Source organism: Manis javanica, chromosome 2 (assembly GCF_040802235.1).
Source record: "Manis javanica isolate MJ-LG chromosome 2, MJ_LKY, whole genome shotgun sequence".
NCBI classification, from domain to species: Eukaryota; Metazoa; Chordata; class Mammalia; order Pholidota; family Manidae; genus Manis; species Manis javanica.
Window position 1 is genome coordinate 203,247,613 of NC_133157.1, and position 27,287 is coordinate 203,274,899.

A 27,287-nucleotide genomic window follows, 5' to 3' on the forward strand; every position below is an offset into this window, starting at 1 on the left:
CTCTGAGTTTTAACTGATCTGAGAAGTGGAGTATTAGGACATATATGTAAATTGTCATGGAAGCACAGAGATTGGAAAACCAACCCAGGTTGAGAGGTTGTGCGTGTGGGTTTGTCCAGGGAAGGCTTCCCAGAGGAGCTACAGTGTGGCTGAGCTTGAAGGATGAAGAGTGATTATCCAGGGAGACTGAAGAGAGAAGTGCATCCTAAAATGAATTGCAGAGCTAGGCCGCTTGGCAGTGGGTGTTCATGGAGTCGTCAGGACTTATGAATAGTTCAATACATTTGGAGGTCAGGGAGGATGTCTGGTAGGAGCTGAAGAGGAAACAAACAAGGGGCAAATTGTGAGAGTCCCTGAGTTCCATGCTAGGCTACTTGTCCTGATGGCAAGCCATGTTTAAATTGTGTGTGGGTGGAGAATAAGATTATATATTGATTTTAGAAAGATCACTGGTTGCCATGTGGTAGATGGGTTGGAGAGAGGCATACAGAAAGAGAGGATGTTTGTGAAATTTTCCCATGACCTAAAGGTGGGTGGAGTAGTTGGAGTAATAGATGAGAGAAGCAAAATTCATAATGATTTCACCAGATTTGGAGATTGAATCCAATATGATGAAATTCAACAGGAAAAAATCTTAAAGTTCAGTATTTGAGTTAGAAAAAATCAGTTGAGAGAGTGCAAGAGGGAGGCAGAATGGTTTTGACATAGTTTGTAAAAACTTCTCTAGAACTTTTGGAGGTTGATGTGGTCGTGATTTAGTTGACCACAAGTTAAATCAGCGCCAGCAGTGTAACAAAGAGCTGAGTCTTTGTCTGGCCTTTGGGAAGTAACTGTTTCTCTTGCCTGACAACCTTCCCTCATTTGTGCCTTTTCCCACCCTCTATTCTACCACTTTCTCAAAAGGCAGATCTATTAGCCTCTGACGGTCAAGGAGCCAGCATTAGTTTACACTTGGACTGGGTGTCAGGAAAGTGGAAGTTTTCCTCATAAAGACTTTTTTATATATCAGAGTTGTATACAAGCTTGTGAAAATGCATCCTAATAACATGCTGGCTATTGTCTGCCACCACTAGAGAGAGAACAGAGAACCTCTTAAGAAATATATTCAATTCTTTCTTACATATCTAGTTCCCAGCATAGTGCCTGACACAGTCCACACTTTAAGACCAATGAGGGAATCAATGAATGGATGAATAATTGGAATGACTGAACAAGGGGAGTTAAACAGAACATTCATATGAAAGAGTTGAAGAGAAACCTGTAGATATACATTCCACATAAGCGTATGGAGAGCAATTGTAACATGTCTTAAAGAGAAAGTGAACAACCTGTTATTGTCTTTTCTGAGAAGTGAATGGTTCATTAGCAACCCTTAAGTTCTTTCTATAATCTCAAATCATACGTGTACACCCAGGACAATTTCCTTACTGAGCTCCCTTGCAGCCTTGGCTGCCCTTCTCTGGAGCCTCCCTCCCCTGGGATATGGGAGGGACTTGTGTCCCTCCTGGGGACTGTTCCCTCGGAGAGGTCACTAGAGCAATGACTCCGGAGTCCATTCACCTGGTGTGGTTACAGCTAGGCATCAGATGTCACAACTCCAGGATGGATAAACATGCAGTCTCTGTCTGTTCAGGTTAGAAAGCTGTGAGTGTCCTGTCTGGCAGCCAGAATAAGGGACTGTAAACCAAAAATACATGATGAAGGCTCTGGTTAAGGGATGAGCCCTGCGGTCCATCCTGAGAGTCAGTGGCATTGCTGTCTGAGAGGCCTTCTCTGCACAGTTTTGTATGGAAGACAAAAGAGGCCTGGAACTGTCTGCTCTCCTGTGCGGGGACAGCCATTGCTGCATTCTACCATCTTGTCTGAAAAGTGCTTTAATACCAATCAGTCTAATTTCTTGTGTTTACTTGATAACATAAAATGAAAGTAGGGAAACTAAATATATTTTATGTGACATTTTAAAAGCCATGCAAGCAAAATCATAGCCAAGCAAGAGAGAATCTCCCAGTGGACATGCAGTGAATTCCTGTTGGTACCAAGAACTGGTATAAAATTCCTTAATGTTTAAAATGATACCATTTGTTTATGAGTGTTTTGACAGTAGAGTGTCCCTGCCTTTTTTGCATAGAGGATTAAGAGTGAGGCATTTCTTGGCTTTTAGAATAAGCCAAGCCCGTACACACCAGTACCCCGGGAAGATGGGTTTACTTTGTCCTAAGAGAGGCTAGAAAAATCTAGAACTACATTTTGGGAGGATGAATAGACATAGTCACAAAATATATGCTCTACCCTTTGACATTGGAGATGTCAGGGAGTTTGTTTTCCTTTTTATTTTTCCACTTGGCCTTCATTTCATTATATTTTACAGCCTGTTTTTGCTCATTAGAATAGTAAACATAACTGGTCTCAGTTACCATATTTGCTGTTGGCAGTAGTAGCAACAATTCCCTGTATTGGGTAGTTACTCTGTGTAAGCAATGTGCTGTGAAACTTAAAACAATCTCACATGACCTTACAAAAATCCTACACTTAGAATTTGACCTACTCATGATCAGACTTACATCATCACAGTACCTCAGTGTGAATATTTTCTACCATCATGTCCACCAGTAGCACAGCAACAGGAGTTTGAAATAATGGGTTTTGCTTGCATCTAAGTAGGATGACATATTGGTTCTGAGTCATCTCTATTTTCTTTAAAGGGACTATGTCAGACAACTGCCTGCTGGCAGTCAGCCTCAGAGCAACTTTGCTTTACTCCCCTTTGTTCTTCCTGGGATGGAAGCCTGAAAACTACATTTCCTAGATTCTCTTGCCAGTTAGGTATCAATAGTCACAGTTTGCCTGAGACTGAAGGTTTCCAGGGATGCCAAAACCTGAGAAGTATTTGTCATATGTGGATGAGTTGGTCACTTTATCTGACAACTGTATTGCCATGTGGTAGTAAGCTGTTGCATGGCATCAGAAGGCCTGAGGAAGATTGATGCTAATTCTACTACTGGTATTGGCATTGACACGTATATGGACTCGGGGTCTTCTGAGCCACAGCAGTATCCTGAGTGTTATTTGGCATGCCAGCTCCTGCAATCTGTAGTGAAAGCAGAGGCTCCCTGCAGTTACAGACATCTGGGTATCACTCACTTTCTTCTTGTATTTCTCAGCCCTTCTAATATTTTATAAATGAACCCCTGTATTAAATTCCTCTCTGCCCAAAATAACTCAGCCGTTTCTGTTTCCCTGATTGAATACTGACTAATAGACAGCCCCAATGAAAGACTTCTCCTGGATGAAGGGGAAGACAAGTATAAGGAGGGAAGTGAAATGCTAATCAGAGAAACTGTAGCCCAATAAAATGGATTTCTCCAAGATGGCAGAAAGTCAGGAAATAGGAATGATGTAACTAGGAGAAGACATGGAGAACCAGGTTCCAGCACTGTAGCGCCAATCTATTCCAGTCTTCTTAGGTTTCTAACATAAGCTTTGGGTGTCCTGAGATTGACCAGGAATCCAAAGGGTCTTAGACTGATTATTGGGGCCCACTAGCAATTAGAGGTGTGAGAGTAAAAAAGGAATATTAGATTGTTTCCACATCTCTGCTTCTTCCACAGTTTAGATATCATTTACTCTGACAGGTCAGTGACCTTCTGAATTGCTCCCTGGAAATAGCCTTAACACAGATTCGTCATATGGAACACTGTTTTGACAACATGCCTGTCTCCAATATTGGACTGTCTGCTCCTTAAGAATGCAGTGTTACATCTTCATGGACAAATGATGCCTGCCTGGCCTTCACACCAATGGTATGATGCTCAATGGTTTCCCATTTCATTCAGAGTAAAATTCCAAATTCTTACCAAAGGGCCCACATGGCGTGAAGTCTGACCACTGCTCTAAACTCATCTACTATTTTTACGTTTAATCACTTTGCTTCAGCCACACGGGTCTCATTGGTATTCCTCAACGATGCCAACCTTGCTTTTACTGTGTGTTCTGTGCACTTGTTTTGTGGTCTGTGCACTTGTTATCTTTTTATCTGCCTGAAATACTTTTAAACCAGATGTTGACATTGCTTCTTGCTTACTTCCTTCTGTACAAATGACATCTCTGTAATGGGTCTTCCCTGAGCACCCAGTATAAAAACTAATTAACTAACCAACTTAATCACAATAACACTTGCCCTGCTAACTTTCCTTGGGCTGTTTCATTTTTTTTTCTCCCTACCACTTTTCAGCATTCAACAGAATAGACATTAGTTACTATTGTTTCTTCCTTTTAGTAGCATACATTCTGCCTCTGAAAACAGGTAGGAGATAATTATATAGGTTGGCACTGGGGGGTTAAAGGCAGCTAATTTCCAAAACTGAATCTTGTTACAGATAAAAGCAATTATAACTAACCACTTCTAAGTCATTTAGCACTCAAATACAGATTCCTGGAAACGGCAGTTTAAACTTAAATTCTAAAGAAATCATAAATACTCTTGATAAAATGCAGTTTTCCTTGACACACTAATACTCCTGGTCCCTTAGGTTTTACAGAAATGAGGTGGTATATCCATGCATTCATACAAGCATTCTTTCATTCATTCCACAGGAATCTAGTGAGTGCATAGTGTGCTGTGGGCACTATACATGCTGAACAAGAATAGATGCAATTCCTGCCCATAAGTCTAGTAGGAGAGACTACTGATCAAATCATCATACAGATAAACAAGCAACTGATGTTCTAAGAAGTACACTGATGGTGAAATAGGCCATGACACCAAAGTAGGAAAGGTGTCCCTAAGAGAGTGACATTCCAAGAGATGAATAAGGGATAACTAGATTGAAACGAATCTGACAGCCACTCTCTTAAGACAGGAAACACTGGCAGAAAACCTAGTCATGGGGAATGATCATAAGTTTAATGCTTTAGGTATGTGGGGCAGGTTCTGAGCTATATTACTGGAGGTGAAAATTAGTGCTCAAATGTTTTAAAAAGCATAATGTATTAACAAAGAACATGATGCTTTAAAAGAGAAAATACTAGAACAAGACAAATATAAGATTTAGACTATGATGGTTGGAAAAAAATCCAGTTAGAGAGGAGTAATTTAAATCAATGAAATTTGCAAGACTATGGAGCAACAAAATAGACAAGGGATGTATGAGAAAATATCAGACTGAATTAGTCTACATACCATAAATATAGTGTAAAGAAAATGGAAGTGAGACACTTTATTAAAAACAACTCTGGAAGACTTTCCCAGAGTTAATATATTATGATGCTCTTCTTCAAATGCCTACCATCTACTTCAGGACTATTAGGAAGGAACACTTCTCAATTTTTGATATTTCTTTCTAGGCAAAGAAAAATCCTTAATGTTACTTATTTATGTCTTCTTCGTATCTCTTCCTCTGCTCTGGAGGACATGGAGTGATTTACATCATCTATAACTTTGTAATGATAAAAGTCGCCAATAAGGTAGACTTGGGCTCTAGGATGCTAGTGGAATTGGCTGTCCCAGGGAAGTACTGCTGAGTAGGTCCTTCTGATTTTGGCTACAGAATTAAGAAGCTGTTTGACTCTGATATTAGAGTACATTCTCCAATGACTCCATAGTAGTGTGGCTGCTACATAGACTTAAAAAAATTTCTGTGTCCTGAGAATCTGTATAAGAAGGTATGCTATTAATGAGCTTCCTATGAGACTGCCACTGTGTCGGACAAAATAAATTGAAAAAATGTACACATACCTAGGCATATTCTCATTATTTATCAGAATTCTGAAAGTTAAGAGAAGCTCCTAAAATTTTCCAGACTAAAACAAATCACTACTTCCGCAGAACATTAATCAGAGTAATATGGTTCTCATCAACAATACTGGATACAGAAATTAACAGAGCAATTTATTCAAATTTATGAGAAAAAATATTTCAGTGTTGGCACTCTATGCCTATAAACTCTTAATCAAGTTGAAGAGTATAATAAAGGCATTCATCATTCATATAGCTTATTTCTCATGCATCCTGTCTTAGGAGGTTACTTCACAAACATGAGAGAGAAAAAAATATGATGAATGTCTGAAATAAAAACTCTATGAAAAAGGGAGATAGGTTATTTTCAGTTGAGGGCCTCGGAGAAAGTATCATGGACAAGGCAGGAACACTGGGCTATACCTGAAAGATATGCAGACAGAGGTTTGGATTGTGGCCAGACATTGTGAGTATGGAGAACAGTGTGGCAAAGGTGACACATGCTACTAGAAGGGAGCGGGGAATGAAATGTTGGAAACATAGGCCTCACTCATAGATGAACTTAAGTAACAGGTAAAGTCAGTGCTATTAAAAAGTTTGACACAATCAGACATTGATGTGAGGAAAATAAATTCACCATGATGTGGAAGAAAATTTCAGTAGGAAAACTAGTAGTGGGGCAAAGAAATGACTGGGTATGCTATTGCTCCAGCGAGGTCAATGTATAGATCAGGCAAACAGAAAGGATATCCAGAAATATTTTCTTATTTATGTAGGAAAGTACAAATATTTAACTTTGTTGAGAGATAGAAAATAGAAATTACCTTGAAAATCATTGAAAGCAGTCACTCTAGAAGAGTAGGTGAGGATCTTAGAGTTCTTTGGGTCATCAGCCCTATTAAATTATAAATCATCTTTGAAGTACTGAGAATGGCATCATCAGCATGATGGATGGGAGCATGACTAGGTCACTGAGAGTAATACCAGTCAGTGGTATGTGTTAGGTCATATTTCTCCTGTGTGTGTGTGTGTGTGTGTGTGTGTGTGTGTGTGTGTGTGTGTGTGAGTGGGGCAGAGGGAAGGTGGTGGGGTGGGGGAGAGATAGAGAGACTATATAAAAGAAAAAATGGCCAGATTCCAGAATCATGGGGGGAGGGCTAAGGGCAGGTAAGGGTACACAGTGGGGGTATATTAGTTTGTACTTCAGTTTGCTGCTCTAACAAAAAGACTGCAAAATATGATTTCCTGGATGCCAGGAGACATCTGGGTGAGATAAGTATCTCTGCTCCCTGAGGTCATCCAAGACCCAGATTGCCTCACCCATGCTGCTGTACTGTCCCCTATGATACCGTGCTCATCTGCATGGTTGAAGCTGGCTCACTGTCGTTTGCGTGGTCTAGTTTATGAGATGGGAAGGAGAGGAAGAGGACGAATGATTTCCTTTCCCAGCATGGATGCAGAGATTGCCAGTATCACTTGTGTTCATATTCCACTGGTGAGAACTTCGTCATAGGGCCACACAAAACTGCAAAAAAAGACTAGGAAATAGGTTCTCTATCTGGGAGACATGTGCCTTTAGAAATCTCATTGTGTGCCACTATAGGAAAGGTGGCCAGGACTCTGGGTTCTTCAGGTGCGAGGCCTCTCTTGACACCCTGCTCTAGGCTGAATTCTGCCCAAGAGCCGGGGTCTATGGATTAAGGAGAGGACAGCTGTGAATGGGCACTGTGCAAGGTCTGGAAAGGTTAAGGGATAAAGAAAAAGCCAGCACTGTTTCAACATAGGTCTTTCTCAGTTTAGCTGCTTTCTGCAGTTTCATCCTTGCTCCTTCTATATTTGGAGACAGTATTGCTAACACTCCAATGGTTGGTTATTGCAACATAACATACCTCAGCAACACAGAGGTGACCTTTGGACATTTGCATCTGAGGTCTATGCATCTCAGGAACTTGGGGTGGTGCATGCATAAGAGAGATGAATGGAACTAAACTGACATTCCAGATAGAAAGAATTATAACCTTTTTATATGGGAAATATTTGTATCTGGACGAGCAATAACCAAAAGCAATGGGGAATAGAAGGGTTATGTTATATATTCATTAAGAAATTACAAACCACCAATTTTGAGGGGAAAACGAGCCAAAACTTACTATATTCTCTATTTAGTATTTATTTACTGCTCCTCAACTTGCAACTTTTCTAAATTGGGTAATATATTATAATAAATAGTGATTATGTTAATGATATTTATATGATTATATTTAATTTATTCTAATAAATAATACTTATATTAAGTATATTCATTATTACATTCATATTTATTATGTGTACATACATAGAATTTTTAAAATCTTAGGCCTACTAAATGTAGTTCTCTTAGGGTTGGTTCTGTACACTTTTGTTCAGGAAAAAAAACCACATATGATTCTCTGCATTTATGGAATATGACCACAGATACCTCAAAAAAGCTACAAATGGATTAAGGAGTTAAGTATAAAGTAAAATGAAATCATGGAGTAATTAGTAGAAAATAATTTTGAGTAGTTATTAGATCCCTGGTGAGGCAGCATTTTAAGCAATAAAGTAAAATAAAACAAAGATCAAGTGATCCAGTCACAAAACTTTTAAACTTGCAAGAAACAAAAAGCAATACCATGTAAATTTATGTAAAATTATAAAGGTTTTGGTTCTGCATTACACAAAACATCAATAAAATTCATTAGACTAAAATACAGGATTTCAATGGTTAAATAACAAACATGTATGAGGAATTTATAAGGAGTATATACAATTTAAAAATTTCATTGTAAATATGTCATGCTTTTGATTTTTTTAATATAGCTCATGTACTCACACATTTGAAATGCATACATTGATGCAGCAGTCTGACATGCAGTTTGGCAATTTATATGACAAATCCTGTCCTCTGACCTACTACTATTGAAAAAAGAGTCATGAAAAATTATGGTCTGTTATTTTTAGTAACAAAAACTTAAAACAATTTAATTATCCAATAATAAGAAAGCAGGTTAAATAAAAAAGGATACCTTAACCTTATGAATAGCATACTACCATTAAAAATGAAAATTATAAATACCATGCAGTCATACATGGCAATGCCTAATATAATTTTTATATTACATACCATTTTGTATAAAAATATCTAGTCAAAATGTAGAAAAATAGTTGGATGTGTATGAGCTAATTATATAGATATACAGTTGTGAATATACATTAGAATTGGTAGAGGTCTTGTATGAGTGCTGAGATGTTTGGACAGAAAGATAGAGATAGATTTTCCTCCTTAAAATATTTTATGATTGTTATAGTTTTGTTAGAAAGCCAGAAAAATAGCTAGAAATATTTGTTCAATCGTGAATATTAGGACTGTAATCCAGCTACCTTTTTAAAAACTGCAAAAAGGAAAGTCTATTAAAAAATATAATGAAATCCTAATCTTGGAGCAGGGAGAGGGAACGAGAGTGACAGAAAGAGACTGGGTAAGACTTGTATGGTGAATGTGTAGGGAGGGGCAGAAGGGTTCAAAGGTGAATGAAGATTAGAGCACACTGATGGGAGAATAGAAGCACCATTCACCAGAAATAGGACTTCTTAAAGACAAAGGCCTGGTATAGAGGTAGCTGTGGTCTCTGCTGTGGCTTAATGGACCTTTTCACCTCTCACCATTACAAACCAGTATCTACAAGTACGGTTGCTGCACAAGTTCATTGTTATCCACAGGACTGAACTAAATGTTTCTGCTTTGAAATGTGGTCTAGAAATCCTATCATACATCTGCCAGCAATTACCATGGGAGTTAACTGAAGTGCACACAGCCCATTGGCCCTCACTAGCATCGTTCTCAAACAATAATGCTGGAAAGAGGCACTTGCTAAACTTTCAAGTTATCTATAACCTCTTAGAAAACTTTCATAGTTGGCTTTTCTTTCCTTTTTTGCTGAATATATTATTTCATTTTTGGCCTTTGACTAAAACACAGGACATTGTTGGTGAATCTGTAGCCTTACAATTTTACATAAAGCAATATCTGAGCAGGGATTTCACTTTCTTGTTTTGATCTTTAACACTGAGCTGCAAAATGTCATCTTTAGTTACCTAGAAAAAAGCGACCAGCTTAGAAAAGTGAATATGTTTGTGTCAAGTCTGAGTGGTTGATTTCTTCAGCTGATGCACTAGAAGCGGCAAGAGCAGCCTCCTGCAGGACTGGGGGAAATACCTCTTATTAGCGCTATGGCCAAAATGTCCGTGTTCATAGACAAACACTTGTTTACTCAGAAGAAAATGTTAAAAATAGGAGAACTAAAATGTGAAATCAGTTGCTCTAAACAATGTCTCAGGTATTGATTCTCAAAGCATAGCTGGAAACATTACCTAAAGATTAGAAACTGTCTATGTATCCATAGACTGGATATCATATAAAATTTATTGCAGCCAATGATGCTGTCAGAACTATGCTAGTTGGATGTCACAAACTGATTGATAATTTAGTTGTTCTTACAAACCCATTTACCTTGGCTCATTGTACTGCAACAGGCACATCACAAAATGTGTAACCTAAGCCTGCATAGTGTCATCATTTGGCCAGCCCACTAAAAACACCATAAAAATACAAGAGAAAATAATACTAAATTAAGTGGGAGAGCCCCCAAATTTCAGTCTAACAAAAAAGCTTGTGTTTTTACCCATAGATGAGAGGAAGCATTGTATTATGCAAATAACAAAGATTTTGGAGGCAGACTTCCATAAACCCCAGTTTCCTGTGACATTTATGTAATAATACCTACTTCATAACATTGCTTTTATAATCAAATGGAATGCAATGAAATGCTTATAGTCAATGAAAGTGTGTCAACCATGTGACTTTGGGTAAGGTACTTAACCACTCACTCTGTGCCTCAGTGTTCTCATCTATAAAATGGATTTCATGCTACCTGCCTCAGAGGTTTGAAAAAGAATTCGTGACTTAAAAAATGGCACACTGTTAGAATAGTACTGCTAATAGTAAGTGCTCAATAAATGTAATTGTTGGTCTCATTATTACTTATTTGTGTGCTAATAAGATATTCAACATGAAAAGAAGGACATAAGCTCAGAAGGATTTAAGACATTATGCACATTTTTTTGTTTGGGGATTCAGAGATACAGAGAAATACACAATACAAAAGAAACAAGAGGTGAACAGTTACAGTTTTAGGTATATTTAATAATCGTTAAGAGAAAGGTAGTCTGTCTATAGCATTTTACTACACAGATAGGCAGTGACCGCAATGGAGGGGAGAGGACTTGATAATATGGGTGAATATTGAAACCACAGTGTTGTTCACGTGAAACCTTCATAAGATTGTATATCAATGATACTTGAATAGAAAAAAAGAAAAAGGTAGTCTATTCAAAATGTTTATTAATGCTGAAAATGTGCCAGTCCCTCCTCTTTCTTTCTTTCTACATTTTCTTCTTTTTTCATGTTCTTTCTCCCTATTCCTCAAACACATAGGGTGTTTAGTGCCCTATGCATTCTCTGTTCTCTGCCAAGTCCTTCGGTTCCTGGGTGGTAGGCAGATGATCTAAATGTTATCAAAGGCAAGGTTAGAATAGATGGGTAATGTATGTGTGTCTGAGTCTAGTGATCCCTGCCCATAATGATTCAGAACAGAGCTCTGCTGTGTTGTGTTGAATATCTGGAGAAAAACTGAAAAATGCAATCCTGTATCTAGAAAAGTTTTTCTATGTTATAAGTCATTTAAAATAAGAAAGAAATCTTACATGGTCACTTCAGTGAGATAAAGGCTTGGCGAAATTTTATGCCTAAAAGTGATAGTTTTATAATTTGTCTTTTATCTAACTTGCTTAACACTCTACCTATTCTTTAGTTACTTGCATTAATATTATTATTAATGGCAAACTATAAAATCCTACATACCCTAAATGTCCCTACCCTTTCCAGTTTTGGATTCACATGTAGTCATGTTAATATTAACAACCCAAAGTTTCTTAACTTAGTCCACACCACTCAGCTTCCTACCTTAGCATGTAGGATTTACTTATTCCTTAGCATGTAGTCAGCAGGCAGGAGCTACTTAATCTTTCTCTTTAATTCATATTTGGTGTGGGCTCCTTGACCCATTGCCACTGCTTTTCATGCCCATGTGAGAATAACAGTGTCTATGTCTGGGGTGCCATCTCTCAGTTTTGAGGCCACCAGTTCTTAGAATGAATGGCAGAGTGGTCCTAGGTCCTAAGCAGGGTGAGAAAGTTGTCTTTTCTTCCACTGTGTAGTAAGATTTGTCAACTTGGTTCCAGGTGTGCATTGTTTGTGACCAGGGTCTTCAACAGAATATCTCACCCATGTGTTGGTCCACACCCTTGTACATACCCGGGAAGAAGGATGGGAGCACAAGGGATTAGAATGGGATGGAAAGTATTCCATACTTCTCATTATCCTTATTTACTCTTCCTCCAACATGGCCCCCTACTCAGATTCCTCCTCTTCCCTTGGTTGTAAAATGAAAGGTTTATGTATTTCAGTGGTTTAAAATAAGATCATGGGGTGGAGCTCTCTACACTAGAAATTTGTTTAAATGCTCTGTTATCCTTGCATGACTATAAAGAATTTTAATACATAGATACCGGTATATCTCACTTTCCACCCGAATCACCAAAGACCAAGAGCAATTCAATAGGTGCCAAGAGCCATTCCTAAAGCCGAGTGCTTGACTGCCTCTTCGTGCCATAAAACTAGATTGCAACCCAAGTTCTGCTCAATCTTATCCCACTATCCAAGTCTAGGCTGGTATGAAGCAGTAATGTGACTCTTTTGAAAAGTGGTACTTTTATGCTTTCTTGCTGTTCTATATCCTCCCAGGGGAAAGTGTTCTTTTATCTTGTCTTAAGCCAATGGAAAGAATTTAAGGAGATCACTTAGAATGGTTCACACAGTTGGAGTTTGGTGAACTTAAGTATTAATGAGTCAGGCTTAGAAAGTCTTCATGTCTTAAACCGTGACTGCATTGCTCTAAGGGCAGCCTGGAGAGCAAACTGCATTTCCACCATGGAAAGGAACTAACCTGGGATCAACTGTCCAGTTTCACTGCCTGGAGGACCCTTGTGACCCCAACAGAGGGGAGGAATGCTGGATCCCCAGGACTGCGAGGGGAGTTGCAGCAGCTACTTGAGGGGGGGCACTGACTAGGTCATGGAGACTACAGGTGGAGGTTCCTGGTGGGGGATCTTCAGGGAGCCCTCACAAGTAGCCAATGAAAGAAAGAGCCAGTAATTGCATCTGGCCCGAAAGGGCACCATGGCAGAGGTTCAAGCCCATAAAATAGTGCTCTTCCTCCGTGAGCCTGGTGAGATGGGAAATAGCAGCTATTGGTGTGGGAAGAGGTAGTAACAAAAGCAAGTTGAAATTAACCATATACCTGTTTGGGGGGACATTGTTTATTTTCCTGGTTTCTTGTCCCTGCCACACAAAGTTAAAGAGGAAAAGTGTGGGCGACTTCAGAGAGGAGGCGTGCCCTGAAAGATTGAGAGAAAGTTTTATTTAAGGCAAAAAGGTGCACACTCAGAGAAAGGGGAGTGTAGGCTACCCAAGAGGAGTGCTGGAAGATTGGGGGTTCCCCCTCTCAAGGATTTTTCAGGAATGTGACAAAGGGCTAGGGGTGTGGACTTGTCAAGTGGTCCCAAGATGTTTTATCTTTGATGAGAGACATTACGTCTCGTCTCTTCTATTACCAGTCCTCCAGGTAATTCTGCAAAATTAACTTAAGACAAGAAATTTACTTATCCGGTTCCTTCCCAGGATAGCAGCTTCCCTCTGGGAGCATATCAATCAAGACTGCCTGCCCTGCCCCCATGGTGAGCTGAGTTATTTTCTTTTTGTTAAAGAATACGTGAAGAATCTTACTTCTTAACTTCCTGGGTTTTAAAATGCAATCTTAGCTTTCAGATGGAATCTTTCCTATTTTTACTATGATGTTTATATCTGGGCTTCTCTGGAAAATTAATCATAATGCTTGTCTCCTGCCCAGGTTGCAAATTACTTGATTAGGGGCTGGAGGAGGAGGAATAAAACAGCACATAAGTTAAGTTAAAGAACAAGCTGGGCCTTCGCTGTAGCAGGCTAAGGTAAATCTTACAATGGCATGATCTCATTGACACAATGAAGACATGGGCTGTGCTGGGCCCTGCTCATATCTATTTTTCTATTTAACACACCTGCCTCCCTACCCAGACTCCAGTTTTCCAGGCCTGTGGTAGGACTAACTGGGGAGATAGGAGTGATTAAAATTGACTATCTGTTAAGAGTGGTGAAAATATTCATGGGTAGGGATACTTTTTAAAATTACCAAGAAACTGGAAACTATGTGATTTCCAGCCCTGTGTCAGGACTAACTGGGGAGGTAGGAGAAGTTAAAATTGACTATCAGTTAGGAGTGGTGAATATATTCATGGTGGTGCTTTTTAATATCTGCTAGAATACGTGCACTGGCTGTCTGTAAAGATTTTGTATAGAGTTGTGCTATTAGTCACACTTGCAAAATGTACTATTGAGCACTTGAAATGTGCTAGTCTGAATTGAGATGTACTGTAGGTATAAAACTCACAGTGGATATCAAAGACCTGCTACAAACAAATCAGAATGTAAAATATCTCATTATTTTTAAACTGACTATATTGCTTAGCTTATATTAATATTTTGGATATGTTGGGTTAAATGACATTTATTGTTAGAATGAATTTCACCTCTTTTTACCTATCAAATGTAGATACTTGGAAATTAAAGTTACATATGTGGCTCACATTATATCTCTATTGAACAGTGTTGATAAAGAGAAACCCTCTGGGAATTTTACAATTATGCTTTATATTTGTATACTCTGTAGCACTTTATTACATTTCTCTTATGTAATTCTGTAAACTTAATTCTCTTAGCAATCTTGTGTGATGAGTAGGGTATTTTTTTTATTTTGGTATCGTTAATGCACAATTACAATTACTTGAACAACATTATAGTTACTAGACTCCCCCTATTATCAAGTCCCCCCCACATACCCCATTACAGTCACTGTCCATCAGTGTAGTAAGATGCTGTAGAATCACTACTTGTCTTCTCTGTATATACTGCCTTTCCTGTGTTCCCCCCTCTGCTACATTATGTCTGCTAATCGTAATGCCCCGTTTTCCCCCTTATCCCTCCCTTCCCAGAGTAGGGTATATCTTATCATTCCTAGTTTTTAAATGTGAAAGCTGAGTCAGATAATATAAAAGAACTACTAAAAAATCACATAAGTGGCAAGTGACAGAGCCAAGACAAAAGCTTGGTGTATATTTCAAATCAACCATTTTTCCTACTATCCTGCTGTCCCATTCTGGCAGGCCCCAGCGCCTAGCCTAGAGTTTTCATTTTCTCCAGGGAAGAGTTCCTGAAGGGAAGGAGTCCAGAGAATTTGAACTTATGAGAAAAGAGGGCCTTCTGTCTAGCTCAGCCTGCTTCTAGGAGAGCACTCACAGAGCTGGACCTTCTAACCCCCTGTTCCCACAACCTGTTAATGATGACCCATTATAAAAGCATTCTGTAGTCATGTGGGTTTGTGAAGCACTGGATTTAAAGTTGATTTCTTTTAACCTCAGGGCATTTAAATGCATTATTAGTCTCTCAAAGAAAGTAAACCTCAGTTCCAAAACATTTACACAGATTGTGGTGCTCTGAAACGGGCCATTTTGAAAATCTGCCCCATGATAAAAGGCCGATTCAAGGACAGGTCTGACTTTTAGCTCCTCACCATGTGGGAACCAATCTCTGGGGTTGAAAGGGGATCTGAAGAAAGAAGTGGAAGCTTGTTCCCCAGATGAGATGCATTTGCTAGTTTTGGCAACTGTCCAGGACAAAGATGGATGTTTAAAAGTGATTTTTAAACTATAGAAAATTAGAATCAGTTCAATAAATAATTTGTTTAGCATCTTAATAAGATTTAAATGCAGAGCCAGTTATCTGTTCTTTTAAACCACAGGAACACGTTTTCAGTGCTTGGAAGTATTCCTTGACATTCTAGTGACTTTCTAAATGAAATTCTCATAAAATGGGAAAAGGACATGTAAGGACCAAATGTTCAAGGAGAAATTTTGATATTAGAAACTGTTAGGTTTGCCAGTATTCAGGACTTCAGTCGGTAATAAGAAATATGGATTTTGTTTTCCAAAGCAACTTTTCATCAATTAAGTGATAAAAATGTACACCAAAAACCCATATTCATTTACTCTTTTAATTCCTTCAGACTAACCAGAACCAGATACAAAGACCAGACACATTAGTAAGAACCGAATAAGAATCTATCCTGCAACACTTGTGCTGGGTTGATTTTAGATGCTGGGGATTCAGTGGTGATAAAATCTACACCCCCAAGGGAGCCTAGAGTGTTGAGAATTCAAGAATGAAAAAGTATTATTGTGTATTTCCAAGTCATTCATTCATTCATTCATTCAATATTAAGAAAAAGGATGAGCACCCCCTTTGGATCAAACACTGTGCTAGGTGCTGTGGATGTGAAGAGAAAGAAGATAAAGCTTCTGTCGTGGAGGAGTCTGCAATATATAGTGCAGAAAGTAGACAAGAAAACAGTTAATTACCAAATCCTTCCAGTCACATTCTTCCCTTGCTCAGTAATTGGACACTCTGTTCAACCATCTGCCCCGCCTGGGATCTTAGGATCCTTGACTAAGACTTTTTCTTATAATCCTCGTCCAAACCGTCAGCAAATCCATTATCCTTCCAAGAAAATATATTTTTAAAAAAATCCAACCTCTTCTAATTATGTCCACGACTGTCAGCATGGTTTGAGCCACTATTACCTTTTGTAATCATTTCCTGACTGGTCTGTCAGCTTCCAGTCTTTCCTCCTAGCATCTGTTATCAGAAGGGCAATAGAACATCATCAAAGAATATTATTTCTGTGTTCAAAAGTTTCCCTGTAGTTTGCCTCAAAGCATTTATAACAACCTGCTATGTTCATCTGTTATTTGTGTGTTGCCTGTATCCCTCCTCCTGAATGTGAATTTTTAAGAGGAGTGTGTCTATTTTTAATATGTAAGACACCATTTACTTTATTCTGTTTAATAAATTACACTGTGTGATAAATACTTGTATGACGTAAGCAACAGTGGACCACAGATGAGGGTTTGCTCAGTTTGCTTTGGGTTAGGATGGTGGGAAGATCAAGGGAGGTCTTGCAAAGAAATTATAGCTTGTGTAAGATGCTATCCTCTATCTTCTTTCTCTCCCCTTCCGATACAGGACCAACAATAACCTCCTAATTGATAAATGTTTCCTTTTATCCTAAACAGCTTCTTCCTTAAGTCATCTTCCCTGATTTTTCTGTTCATGTATTTCCCCGTGTGCACACCAGGTAGAATGGAATCATAGGTGAGATAAACATGGAGGCCATTAGGACGCAGTAGGGTAAGGGCCATGAGAAAGCAAGTATAAAGAGGGCCTTCTATTTTCTTTTTCCCCTCCTCATCTGCCTTCTGCTTTCTGCCTAAAGTTTTGTGTTTCCCCAATATACTTGTGGCCCCATTTCCAGTAGCATTAATTATTCTCATGTACGTAGATTCTGAGTGTAAAATATAGCTATGCCATATATACCCGCTCAGCTCAGTCCATTTCAGCTGCCTGTGCTGAAGATGACAAACCTATAGCCTCTATTTTCTTGTTTTTAGGTCCTACTCACAAGAGGTTGGAGCTGGAACCATTTTACTTCACTACCCAGTTGTGTGGTGTGATGACCACATAGATACCTCACAGTACTTATGTTTGCAAACAAATATTAGTGGAGCAAGGCAGGTCATGTAAACGAGTGAAGCAAGCTGGCTATGATTGGAACAAGTAGCAGGACGTATGATGACGTGAAAAACCCCATGGTCAATGACCACAGATTTGGGAGCTATTGTTGCCACATGAGGAACAGGCCCATGGGTAGACAGGGAGCCTCTTTCCCCTTTTTCTAAGTGGGGGGACCTCCGGACCTCTCTCCATGCTGTCATCCACTCCTATGCAGAGATAAGTGACTGATGAAGTTAGTTAAATTTGGAGGAGGACCTGGACTTGACAGCCCAGCCTCTTTCTTGCCGTGTGTCTCTGGCATTTGCCTGTGTGAGAAGGTGCATGCTTTGACTTGCTCCTCCACATGCCAAGTGTTACAGTCAGGCCCCAGGTGAGAAGGCCTGCAGCAGTCCAGTGCTGCCTGTGACGGGGGAGGGACCTGACATTTCTTGGAGTTTGGTAATAAGAAGCCTGTTGTTTCTGCTCACTAAGCCACATCTTCAATCTTAGACTTTGTCAGTAGTAAGTGAGATATTTTGATTTCATCTGCCCTGATTGTTTTCATTCTTCAATTTATTTGTCAACTCAAGTAAGAAAGGAAGAAGTGTTACTTATTGGAGCCCCACAAATCGCATGACCAGTGTTGCTTGATTTTCTACTTTTTAAAGAGAAACCAGAAGTTCAAATTTTTTTGTATGAAAACATCCTGATTCTGAGATGTTGGTAAAGACCCCACATATTGAAAAATCTTAGGTACCAAATGAAATACATCTGTAGGTCAGTTTTTACAACAGGCCACCAGGCTTGCACTTACACTCTACTCCCTATGGTTTGGGGGCAGAGTGAGTACCTGAGTTTCTGTCCCAATCCCTTCTGATGAATCTAGTTCTTATCTGGAGTCCTGGTCTTTACTTCAGCTAACTAGTGTGGATTCCTGATCTTTCAACCACCCAGTCATCCCTCTCTAGCACCTTCTCTGTTATCTAGAGCCTGGACTCTGTGCTCCTCACCCTCCTTCTCTCCCCAACCATGAACTAGCACTCTTCTTCAATCTTGCCCCCACCCCAGCTTCCAAAAGGTACTGCTCCTTGGAGATCTCAGTAGTCTTGACTCTTCCACCAGCTCTGACCTGCTGGATCAATGACCCTGAAGCCTTAATCACAAAGACTGATACCACTGGCCATCACCACTCCTTTCCTGTGGAAGAAGAAAGCCCTGTTCACGCATATGCCTTTCCATTCCCTGTACTTCCTATCTCCCAATCTACCTCCCATTGAGATGCCAAAATACATGGTATTTACATATTGGGGTAAATTGGGGTAAATACTGTTTCTTGTTTTCTCTCCCTCTCCCACTTGGTGAGTGGCCACTGATTTTGAATTGTTTTTCCTCTTTCTCTTATCAAACAGGAATCACTGATACAAGGAATTCTTGGTTTCTCGTTCCCATTTCCCTTGGCATCTATTATTATTCTTGCTTTCTTTTCCTTTCACTGGCTCCGCTGGCAGTCTCCCTACGTCCTCATTCAGCCAGTTTAATAGCAGACCCCAGGAAGGATGATCTGAATCAATTTTTTAAATTGTGGACCATGTTCCAAAACTAGTCAGGAAGACAGCATCTCTGTCCCGTGGGATCCCCCATTTAGCTTTCAACCCAGCTTCTTTGACTTTTCTCCAGCCATCTGTTTTACTTGGGCAAAGAGAGTCAGTTTTAATGTCTACATGTTTCTCCTTTCATCTATATTTTTGGCACCTTTAGTTCATTCATTCAGAGTTAACTCCAGAAAGGAAACATTTACTGTCCCTCAGCATCTGTTCAGTCCTGGAGGAAAAAGTGGAGAGTCCTGTTTCTCTTCCCGTTGCCCTATTTGGCTTTATTCTGGCCATAGCTATTCCATCATCCCTGCAATCTAGCCTCCTGCCTGACACCTGGACACACTGACTTTTACTTTGGAATGAGAATAATAGCTTCAGAGCTCAACTCATGTCAATTCATTTTTTAATATGCTTGAGTTCTGAATCCCAAGGTCCAAGGCTTAGAGTTCAGAGGCTGAGATTCCACTTTTGACTCCACCAGTCAGCAAATAAACCACATCACCTAGGTGGACCTCACTTTCCTCAAATTTAAAAAGAGAGGGCTATTCTCTAACAGAGATCCTGAATTCAAATGTCTTTAGATACATACAGATAGAGGAAGGGAGAAATGACCAAACAGAGAAGCTGTCTGCTGTAAAGCAACTGGACATGACAGATATTTAAAATCAAGAAGCCATTTCCTACCTAAGACATTTTCTGGCTCAGGAAAATCTATCTGCAAGCTCCTTGGCTGAAGACTTTGGCTGACAATTTGCAAGCAATATGATAACAAGCCCTGACATACTGTTAACCCTAAGTCCTTCCACATTACAGTTCTTTCTCCTGAATGATTTTCCCTTAAATAATATTTAAAACAGAATGTTAGATATAGTGAGCAGGTACATAAATGCACTGGAGGAAGGATATAACAAAACTTTTGTGGCCTGAAAAAAAATACAAATTCTCAAAACTGCTTATAAAAGCCAGAATTTGGAGAAGGCTGGATAGAATGTGCAAAGAGCAATGACTTCAAGGAAGATGAATATCAGCATCTCCTTTACATTGATCTCCCCCATTATTAGAAGCTCTCTGATGATTTGGAATGGACTTAACTGGCAGAAAATGCCCAAAAAAAGCACAATGAGTCTTCATTGTAGACAATGTATCAGGCATGGGCCCAAAGATTTTGGGAGTATGCCAGCTATAATGTGCTGAAGTTATTGCTGCACTGAGGTGGAGGTATGCTTGAGGAACAACGCTAAGGAGGGAAGTGTGAGGAACAATGAATACTCTTAAAACCCAAACCTCAAGAATCATATGGTCAGTACAGGAATCTCCACCAAAAATACTACCACAGATATTTTCAGGATAGTGCTGGTTGTCCTCAGCAGCAACTGATGGCAGCAGGCAGCACCAGCTGTAGTGGGCAGACCTCACTCTACAGAGTCTTATTACCTACATTTGAAAGGACAACTAATCCATCACCACTTAAACCACGAAAGTCCAAATGTTCTTGAAAAATTCAGAGGGGAGAATGCCTCCCGGAGAAAAAGAAAGTGATTTTTGTAACAATGTGGGGATCATAGATCTTGAACAAAAAAGTTTACAACCGAAATGCATTGTATCAGTGAACTGATAGCCATAGTAATGGTCTATAACAAACCATCTTGGTATTTCAGTAGCACTTAGTAATAAGCATCCTCACAGATTTATGCGCTCACTAGAGTTTGGCTGGCTCTGCTAGGCCGCTCTGCTTCTAATGTGGGTGTCTGTGGCAGCTGCGGCAGCTGTGTTCTATGTCTTATCTTTCTTGGAGCATCAGGCCAGCTGTACATGTTTTTTGAACGGTGGTGGTAGAGGTGCCAGAGCAAATATTCAAATGTAGAAGTATACTGTAAGCCCTTGCCTCTCTCATGTTTTCTAACATCCTGTTAACCAAAGATGTTACATGGCTGATCTCAAACTGAAGGGGCAGGAAAGCATATTCCTCCTGTAGAGGAATAAAAACTTTGTGGCAAAGACATGAAGAATCAAGTCCAATAAATGAATCTACAACAGATGTGAACATATTTCATATCCTGAATTGAGGAAAAGAGATTATCAGATAATTATAGGTTTGGATGAGTTTCAAGGTTTTATATGTTGCCTATAAAATAAAACACATTGCTTTTTGCCATAGTGATATATGGTTGAGAAATATAAAAACGATCCTGTATGAGATGTGTTTATGTGCATATACACAAACATGCTTATGTTAAATAATAGTTGAATTCTATGCAGAGAATAACTGATCATCAAAGGTCAGGAAATGGCCGTGTTTGGATTAACCACATTTTCTTATAATTAGTTCTCACCTGTCATATACATACCAGACTTATTTTCAAAGAGACAATGTCAATACATTTTTGTGATTGCTTTTTCTATTTCTGTCTCCAGATTCATTCTCTTCCCTTCTCTGCCGTGCTCTGTGCTCCAACATGTCAAACTCTGTGTACTAAATGGCATGACTCAGGCGCTCTGGCCGCTGGCTCCCGGGTGCATGCAGCCAATCGGAAGCACTGACAAGAGGCCCGAGGGCGGGAGGCTCGGATACTGACCTGCCTCTGACTGTCTCTGGGCCACTTTTCCTCTTCCAGGGCTCTTGTCCTCACTGGGCTGCAGGAACTTTCTCCCTCTGCCCCTCCGTCCCAGGGGCAGCACTGCCACTAAGCCCTGGCTGCCTCTCCATCCACTGCCAGTTCCTTTAACACACCCTGCTCTGCTGTAAATAGGCCCTTCATTAAACACTCTTCAGGAGCCCTTCCAGGGTGACATCTGAGCCCCACCAGGACCCCGACTGACATCACTGCAATTGCCCTTCGGTGTTTTGTAAGTGATCTTGATGCGCTGTTCTGAGAAGTGTGGCAAACACGAAAGATAAATGAGACACACTGCTGTCCTTACCCTGCTTGAGAATCTAGCCAGGGACATAAAATCATCAAAAGCACATCATACTCTGTCAATCAAGGCAATATCCAAGACCTAAACTTGTCCTGTGACCCTGCCCTCCACCCAGACATACCGGTCTTCGGTCCCATTCACACAGGGCCAGTGTAATGATCTAGGAAACAGTGGCCAGGCGTGTGGCAGACCATGGCTCTCTGTCCACGGATGACAGCAAAATTGGTCCTGGACTCCTTTGCCTCACGCCTCCAATGCCATCTCACCACAAACTCCTGCAGGTTGTATCTCTTAAAATCCCTCAACTTCACCCAACTTTTCTTTCGTGCTCCTGTCCCACTCTAGCAGAAGGCAGGATGGTTTCTCATCTCAATTTCTGCAACGACTGTCCGCTGCCTCCCTAGCCTCCAGTCTTGCCTCCTTCCGGTCCATGCTTTAAGCCAAACCCAAAGGCTCTTTGTTTCGTCATCCCACTGCTTTAGGCCCTTCCTAGGATAGAGTCCAAGCCATGAAATGGCGTAGCTCTGATGGTGACAACCTCTCCAGACTCGCTCCCCCTTCTTTATAGCCTGCCTCCCAGTCTGAGCTTCCTCCGGTTCCTTAACACAACTCTGTCTTTCCCCAGCGTGGTGCCTAGACTCATACTCTCTCCTCTGCTGTGGACACCTTCACTGTCTTCCTACCCTTCTCTCCTGGCTAACTTCTATTTTATCATTCAAGTGTTGGCAGACACATCACCTCCTCTGACAATCATTCCTGTTGCCACCACCCACCTGCCTCCAAAAACAAAGTTTGCATTCAGTGGTTTTCCTGTGATGAAGCTTCTGCAGCATCCTTTATTTCCCTCAGCACCTTCCTACAGTATTCTTGTAATCACCAGCTTATACAGTCCCTCCCTGACAGTAAGCTACGTCAGGGCAAGAACCTGGTCACTGCTCAGCCTCAGCACTTAGGAAAGAACCTCCATGGTCGAAACTATTTAACCATTGAAATTTAAAAGAAGGAAAGAAATTTCAACCAGGTTTTCTGGGCAACAATGTCAAAATTCTTATTCCAGTATTATCTAGGAGCAAAGGGAGTATCTGTCAACAGACACGGGCCTCTGAATGTCCAAGGAGATGTTCTAAATGTACTTGCAGCTCTCTGTGTCCTAAACCTATCCTTCACTAAGGAAAATAAAATCCGAGGCCTGTGTCAAAGGAAGTGAGGCAGAGACTGCTCTGTGAGCCCCCTGCCCCCTTCTCTCCTTCCCAGGATAGGTGATGCCTGCTTGAATAGAGGAAGCCGATATGACAGCCTTGGAGTTGTTTTCAGAGGTTTCATTATCTCAGCTGGAAAATCCTGGACAGGTTTGGCAAACCAAATGGAGTTCAATTAATATATCAAAAGCAAAGGATCAAGCCCTAAATACTGAGAGTCAATATTAGCAAAAATCTCTCAGCAGCCAGATGATCAAGTTCAGCCTCTTGAAATGATCTTAAGAGGGTAAACTGAGATTTTCCTGAAATGGTGCTGAGAGACATGGGAATGGACTAAAATGAAGTCATTTTATTGTACATTGATGAAATCACAGAACCAGGCTTGATGAGCCCTCTCCTCAACTCTTTTTCTCAAGGTAAACCAAAGACAGTTAAATTCCTTCTTTAACTTGATTACCACTGCCAGGGAAACCTTACTAATTCATCTCCCACTGATTTAAAATGTATGATAATGAGGATGAATACTGAAGTTCATCTTTTGGGAAATAGATTTTCTTAAAAATAACAAGGCTATGAAAATGTTTTTTAAGCTCATTAAAACAAACTTTTTGTCCAGAGTTAACATTCTCCCTTTCTCCTTTATATTTAATAGATGTATTATTTTCATTATATTTTTTACAAATGCTACAATTTCAATTTCTATTTCCCCTTTGACCTGAGAGTTATTTCATAAAGAGCTTTTAAAAATCCATGAAGAGAGGCTTTCTGTGCCTTTCTGTTATTGATTTTGTAGTATTTGGTTTTGTTTGTAGTTTTGTTAAGGATCTTTTAGTTTTATTTCACTATCGTCAGGGGCTGTTACTTGTATTATTTCTACCTATGGAACTTAAGCACATTTTCTGGGAGGTGACCTAATCTGTGGTTAATTTTGCAAACGTTCTATGTGGATTTGAAAAGAAAACATTTTCTTCATTATCAGGGGACAAAATTTGTGATGTATCCAGATCCCCCTTATTAATTATGTTGTCTGGATCTCTCACATCTCTATTTATCTTTTGTTTACTTTCCCTGAGAGTACTAGTTTAATCACCTAAAATTAGTATGTTACTATTTCATTAACTCAAATTCTCTCTCTAGTGCATTGATCGCTTCTATAATATCCCAGGTTTTCTAGTCTCTGTGTTTTTCTAGTAACAGTAAACTGATACTGTTGCCTGCTCTATAGGTATGAGTTTGAAGCCCAGCTATACCATATGTTGGCTGTATGATGTCTGCAACTTATATAAGCATGAGCCTCAGCCTTTTATCTGTAGAATGGGGACAATAATTAGAAACTCAGAGGGCTGTTAATGAGAAAAAGCAGGGTCACAAATACAAGGACTAGGCAGGAAATATTAAGGGCCAGGCAGGCAATTAATTGAATCCCCAAACTGTGAAGCAAATCAGAAGGTCAAGGTGAGCTCATTCTCTTGTCAAAGGAGATATCTTCACTGGACTCCTATACATTGGAGCCCTGCTTACTGCAACATGGGCCTAAAAAATATCACCAGATCTTCCAGCTTTTCTAGAAAAACAGAAATCTGCTTTCTTAATGTGAAATTTCCCAACTTGTCAATGTGGCAACTAATTCAAATTTCTTTAAAACAGTAGATAGACCATTAAAACACACACACACACACACAGATACCTGTGGGCTGGGCACACAGGCTGTCACTTTGTATTCTCTGGTCTGAAGTAATCGGCATCATGCCCAGCACCAGACAGGCACTCGATATACTAAGAATTCATCAGATTTGAAAACTTAAGACATCAGTCTCCTGAGAGAAAATACTTGTTTGACTGGGTGTGTAAGAGGGAAGAGGAAGCTCAGAGTAACCAGGACAGCCACTGTAGGCCCAGGAAATTGGCAGAACTCAAGGGGGACAAATCAGAGATGCTGGAGTGGCTCATGGAAGAATCCTGACTCTTGCCAGCTGGCCTGCGCTGACTCATCTTTTGCTGATACTCGCTGGCTTTCTTCTACAACTGCCAAGCTCTGACCCCTATACAGATTTAACTGACACAGAAAGTGTAGGGGGAGTGGGGCAGGTCCTGCAGCTGGTGGGATTCAGAAGTGCTAGCAATTTCCTTAGAGCGTGCTTACTGGGAGAGAACAGAAAACGCTTGGAGCTGTGAGCCAATGAGGCAACTTCCTCCCTGCCCCGCAACTTCCTCCCTGCCCCTATTCCCTTCGGCATTTCCCAGTGGCAACTCTGAAGCCAGCAAAATACTTCCTACTCGGGTAGGTTGCAGCTGCCCCACAGATGTTATAAATAAGAGCCAGTGGAGTGGTTGCTATTTTTAGCATTTGAATGTGGATGCTAAGGTCACCAAGATTCACTGGTTCAATTCCTCTCCTCCCTATATCTCTTGTTTTCCTCCAAGATGCATGCTTTCTGGTCAGATGAGTTACAGTAAGGTTTTGAGGGAAGGGGGACCCCCAAATATTTGCTTGTCTTGGCTGGATCCCTTTAATCACCCTGGATTAGGTGATATGTCTACCCCGTGGCATGAGAAGTCATGCACAGACTTTGGGAAATGGCATTCCAGGTTGGTTTCAAAGCCACTCCTTTTCCTCTCTGGGGCATAAGGAGAGGTTTAGAGCAGAAAATAGCATTAAGGATCCTCTCATCAAACCGTTTAAGTACACTGCTGAGAGCACCGAATGCCAGAGAGGCTGATTTGCTTATCACTAACTGACACTAAAAATAAATATTTTTGCAGCTTATATTCATGGAAGGTTTTCCTGTGCTAAGCACTGCACATGGATTTCCTCACTTAATCCTCACAACTCAATGAGGCATCCATTTCAATTATTCCCATTTTACAGATAACAAAAGTGAGGATTAACAGTGTTAGAAATCTGCCCAAAGTCACAAAAAGTAGCAATGGTAGACCTAAGAAGGACATTCAGGATCCCACATCCAGTTCTTCAACTCTTTCCGGAACCAGAGCCCAGTATACGGATTCTCCTTGAGCATAAAAGAAAGGAACAGAGGACGAAGAAGAGAGGAGGGAGGCCTGGCTTGAACACATACGTTCTCTCAGTGGGGCCTTTTCAGCCTGTTCTTTGGAAACCGTTGAGTGCTTTCAGAACACGGGCACAGCCCCAGCAAAGTCCTCTTTTAACCTCAGAGGCTGAAGAGCTGCTGAGACATGTAGGAGATCACTGGCCTCTTTACCTGTTCTCAGGGTCAGCCAAGGACATATTCCGGGTGATGTAGCACATCTTGAGAGGGATGCTTCTCCGATCTCTATGGAAGGAGATGGACTGTGATGACAGAGGGTCTGAGGAGCTGCCCCCTAACCGAGGGGACTCGGGTGGAGGCGTTTCCCATCCAATCTCGGATACTGGGGAGCCTTTCTTCACATAGGGTGTGGCTTCTTGCATGTACTTCACTGCAAGCAGAAAGACAAAAAGTGCTTTTAAGTACATGAGGGTGGAATTTCTGGCAAGTCGATTGAATTTTTGAAACCTGCATGAGACAAGCTCTTAATACTGAGCCTCGTAAATTCTGAACCAGATTCAGAATTTCCGTTCCTCTCAAAATAGTTATTCTGTTATTTAAATTCTATACCGAAGCATTACATTCTGTATCATCGTGGTCTTTAGAACTTGCTATTATATTATGGTGATCTGAATATGAGAATTATTTTCAGTTTTTTCAACTATAGTAACTTTTGTCTTTTCTGATTATAAGTTACATGTTGGGAAAGATGTTAAAGAACAAATGGGCAGAGAATAAGAAATCCTATCTCAGGCTAAAAGATATACAATTATTCAGTATATAAGTACAGAATCTGGTAGCCATATTCACTATCCATGTCACCATTTTTCTGTTGAGAAGCAAAGAAAAGCTTTTCAATTTAATAGTGCTAAGAACATATATACAAAGACAAATACTTATTTTATAATGACAAAAATTTGTAAGAGCAAACATACTATATGTAAGAGCTAAAAA

At 40.2% G+C, this 27,287-nt stretch overlaps 1 protein-coding gene across 1 annotated transcript in view; it reads right to left on the reverse strand.

Annotated features, from left to right (window-relative positions):
• Nucleotides 1-204: 204 nt before the first annotated feature.
• LOC140848097 (beta-1-syntrophin-like) overlaps nt 205-27,287 on the reverse strand; it is a 117,108-nt gene continuing 90,025 nt past the window's right edge. The window contains exons 2-3 of the mRNA XM_073230379.1: nt 26,508-26,724; nt 205-314 (exon numbers count right to left, since the gene is read on the reverse strand). Coding sequence (XP_073086480.1) covers nt 224-314; nt 26,508-26,724 — 308 coding nt within the window. The 3' untranslated portion in view covers nt 205-223. The remainder of the gene's footprint in view (nt 315-26,507; nt 26,725-27,287) is intronic.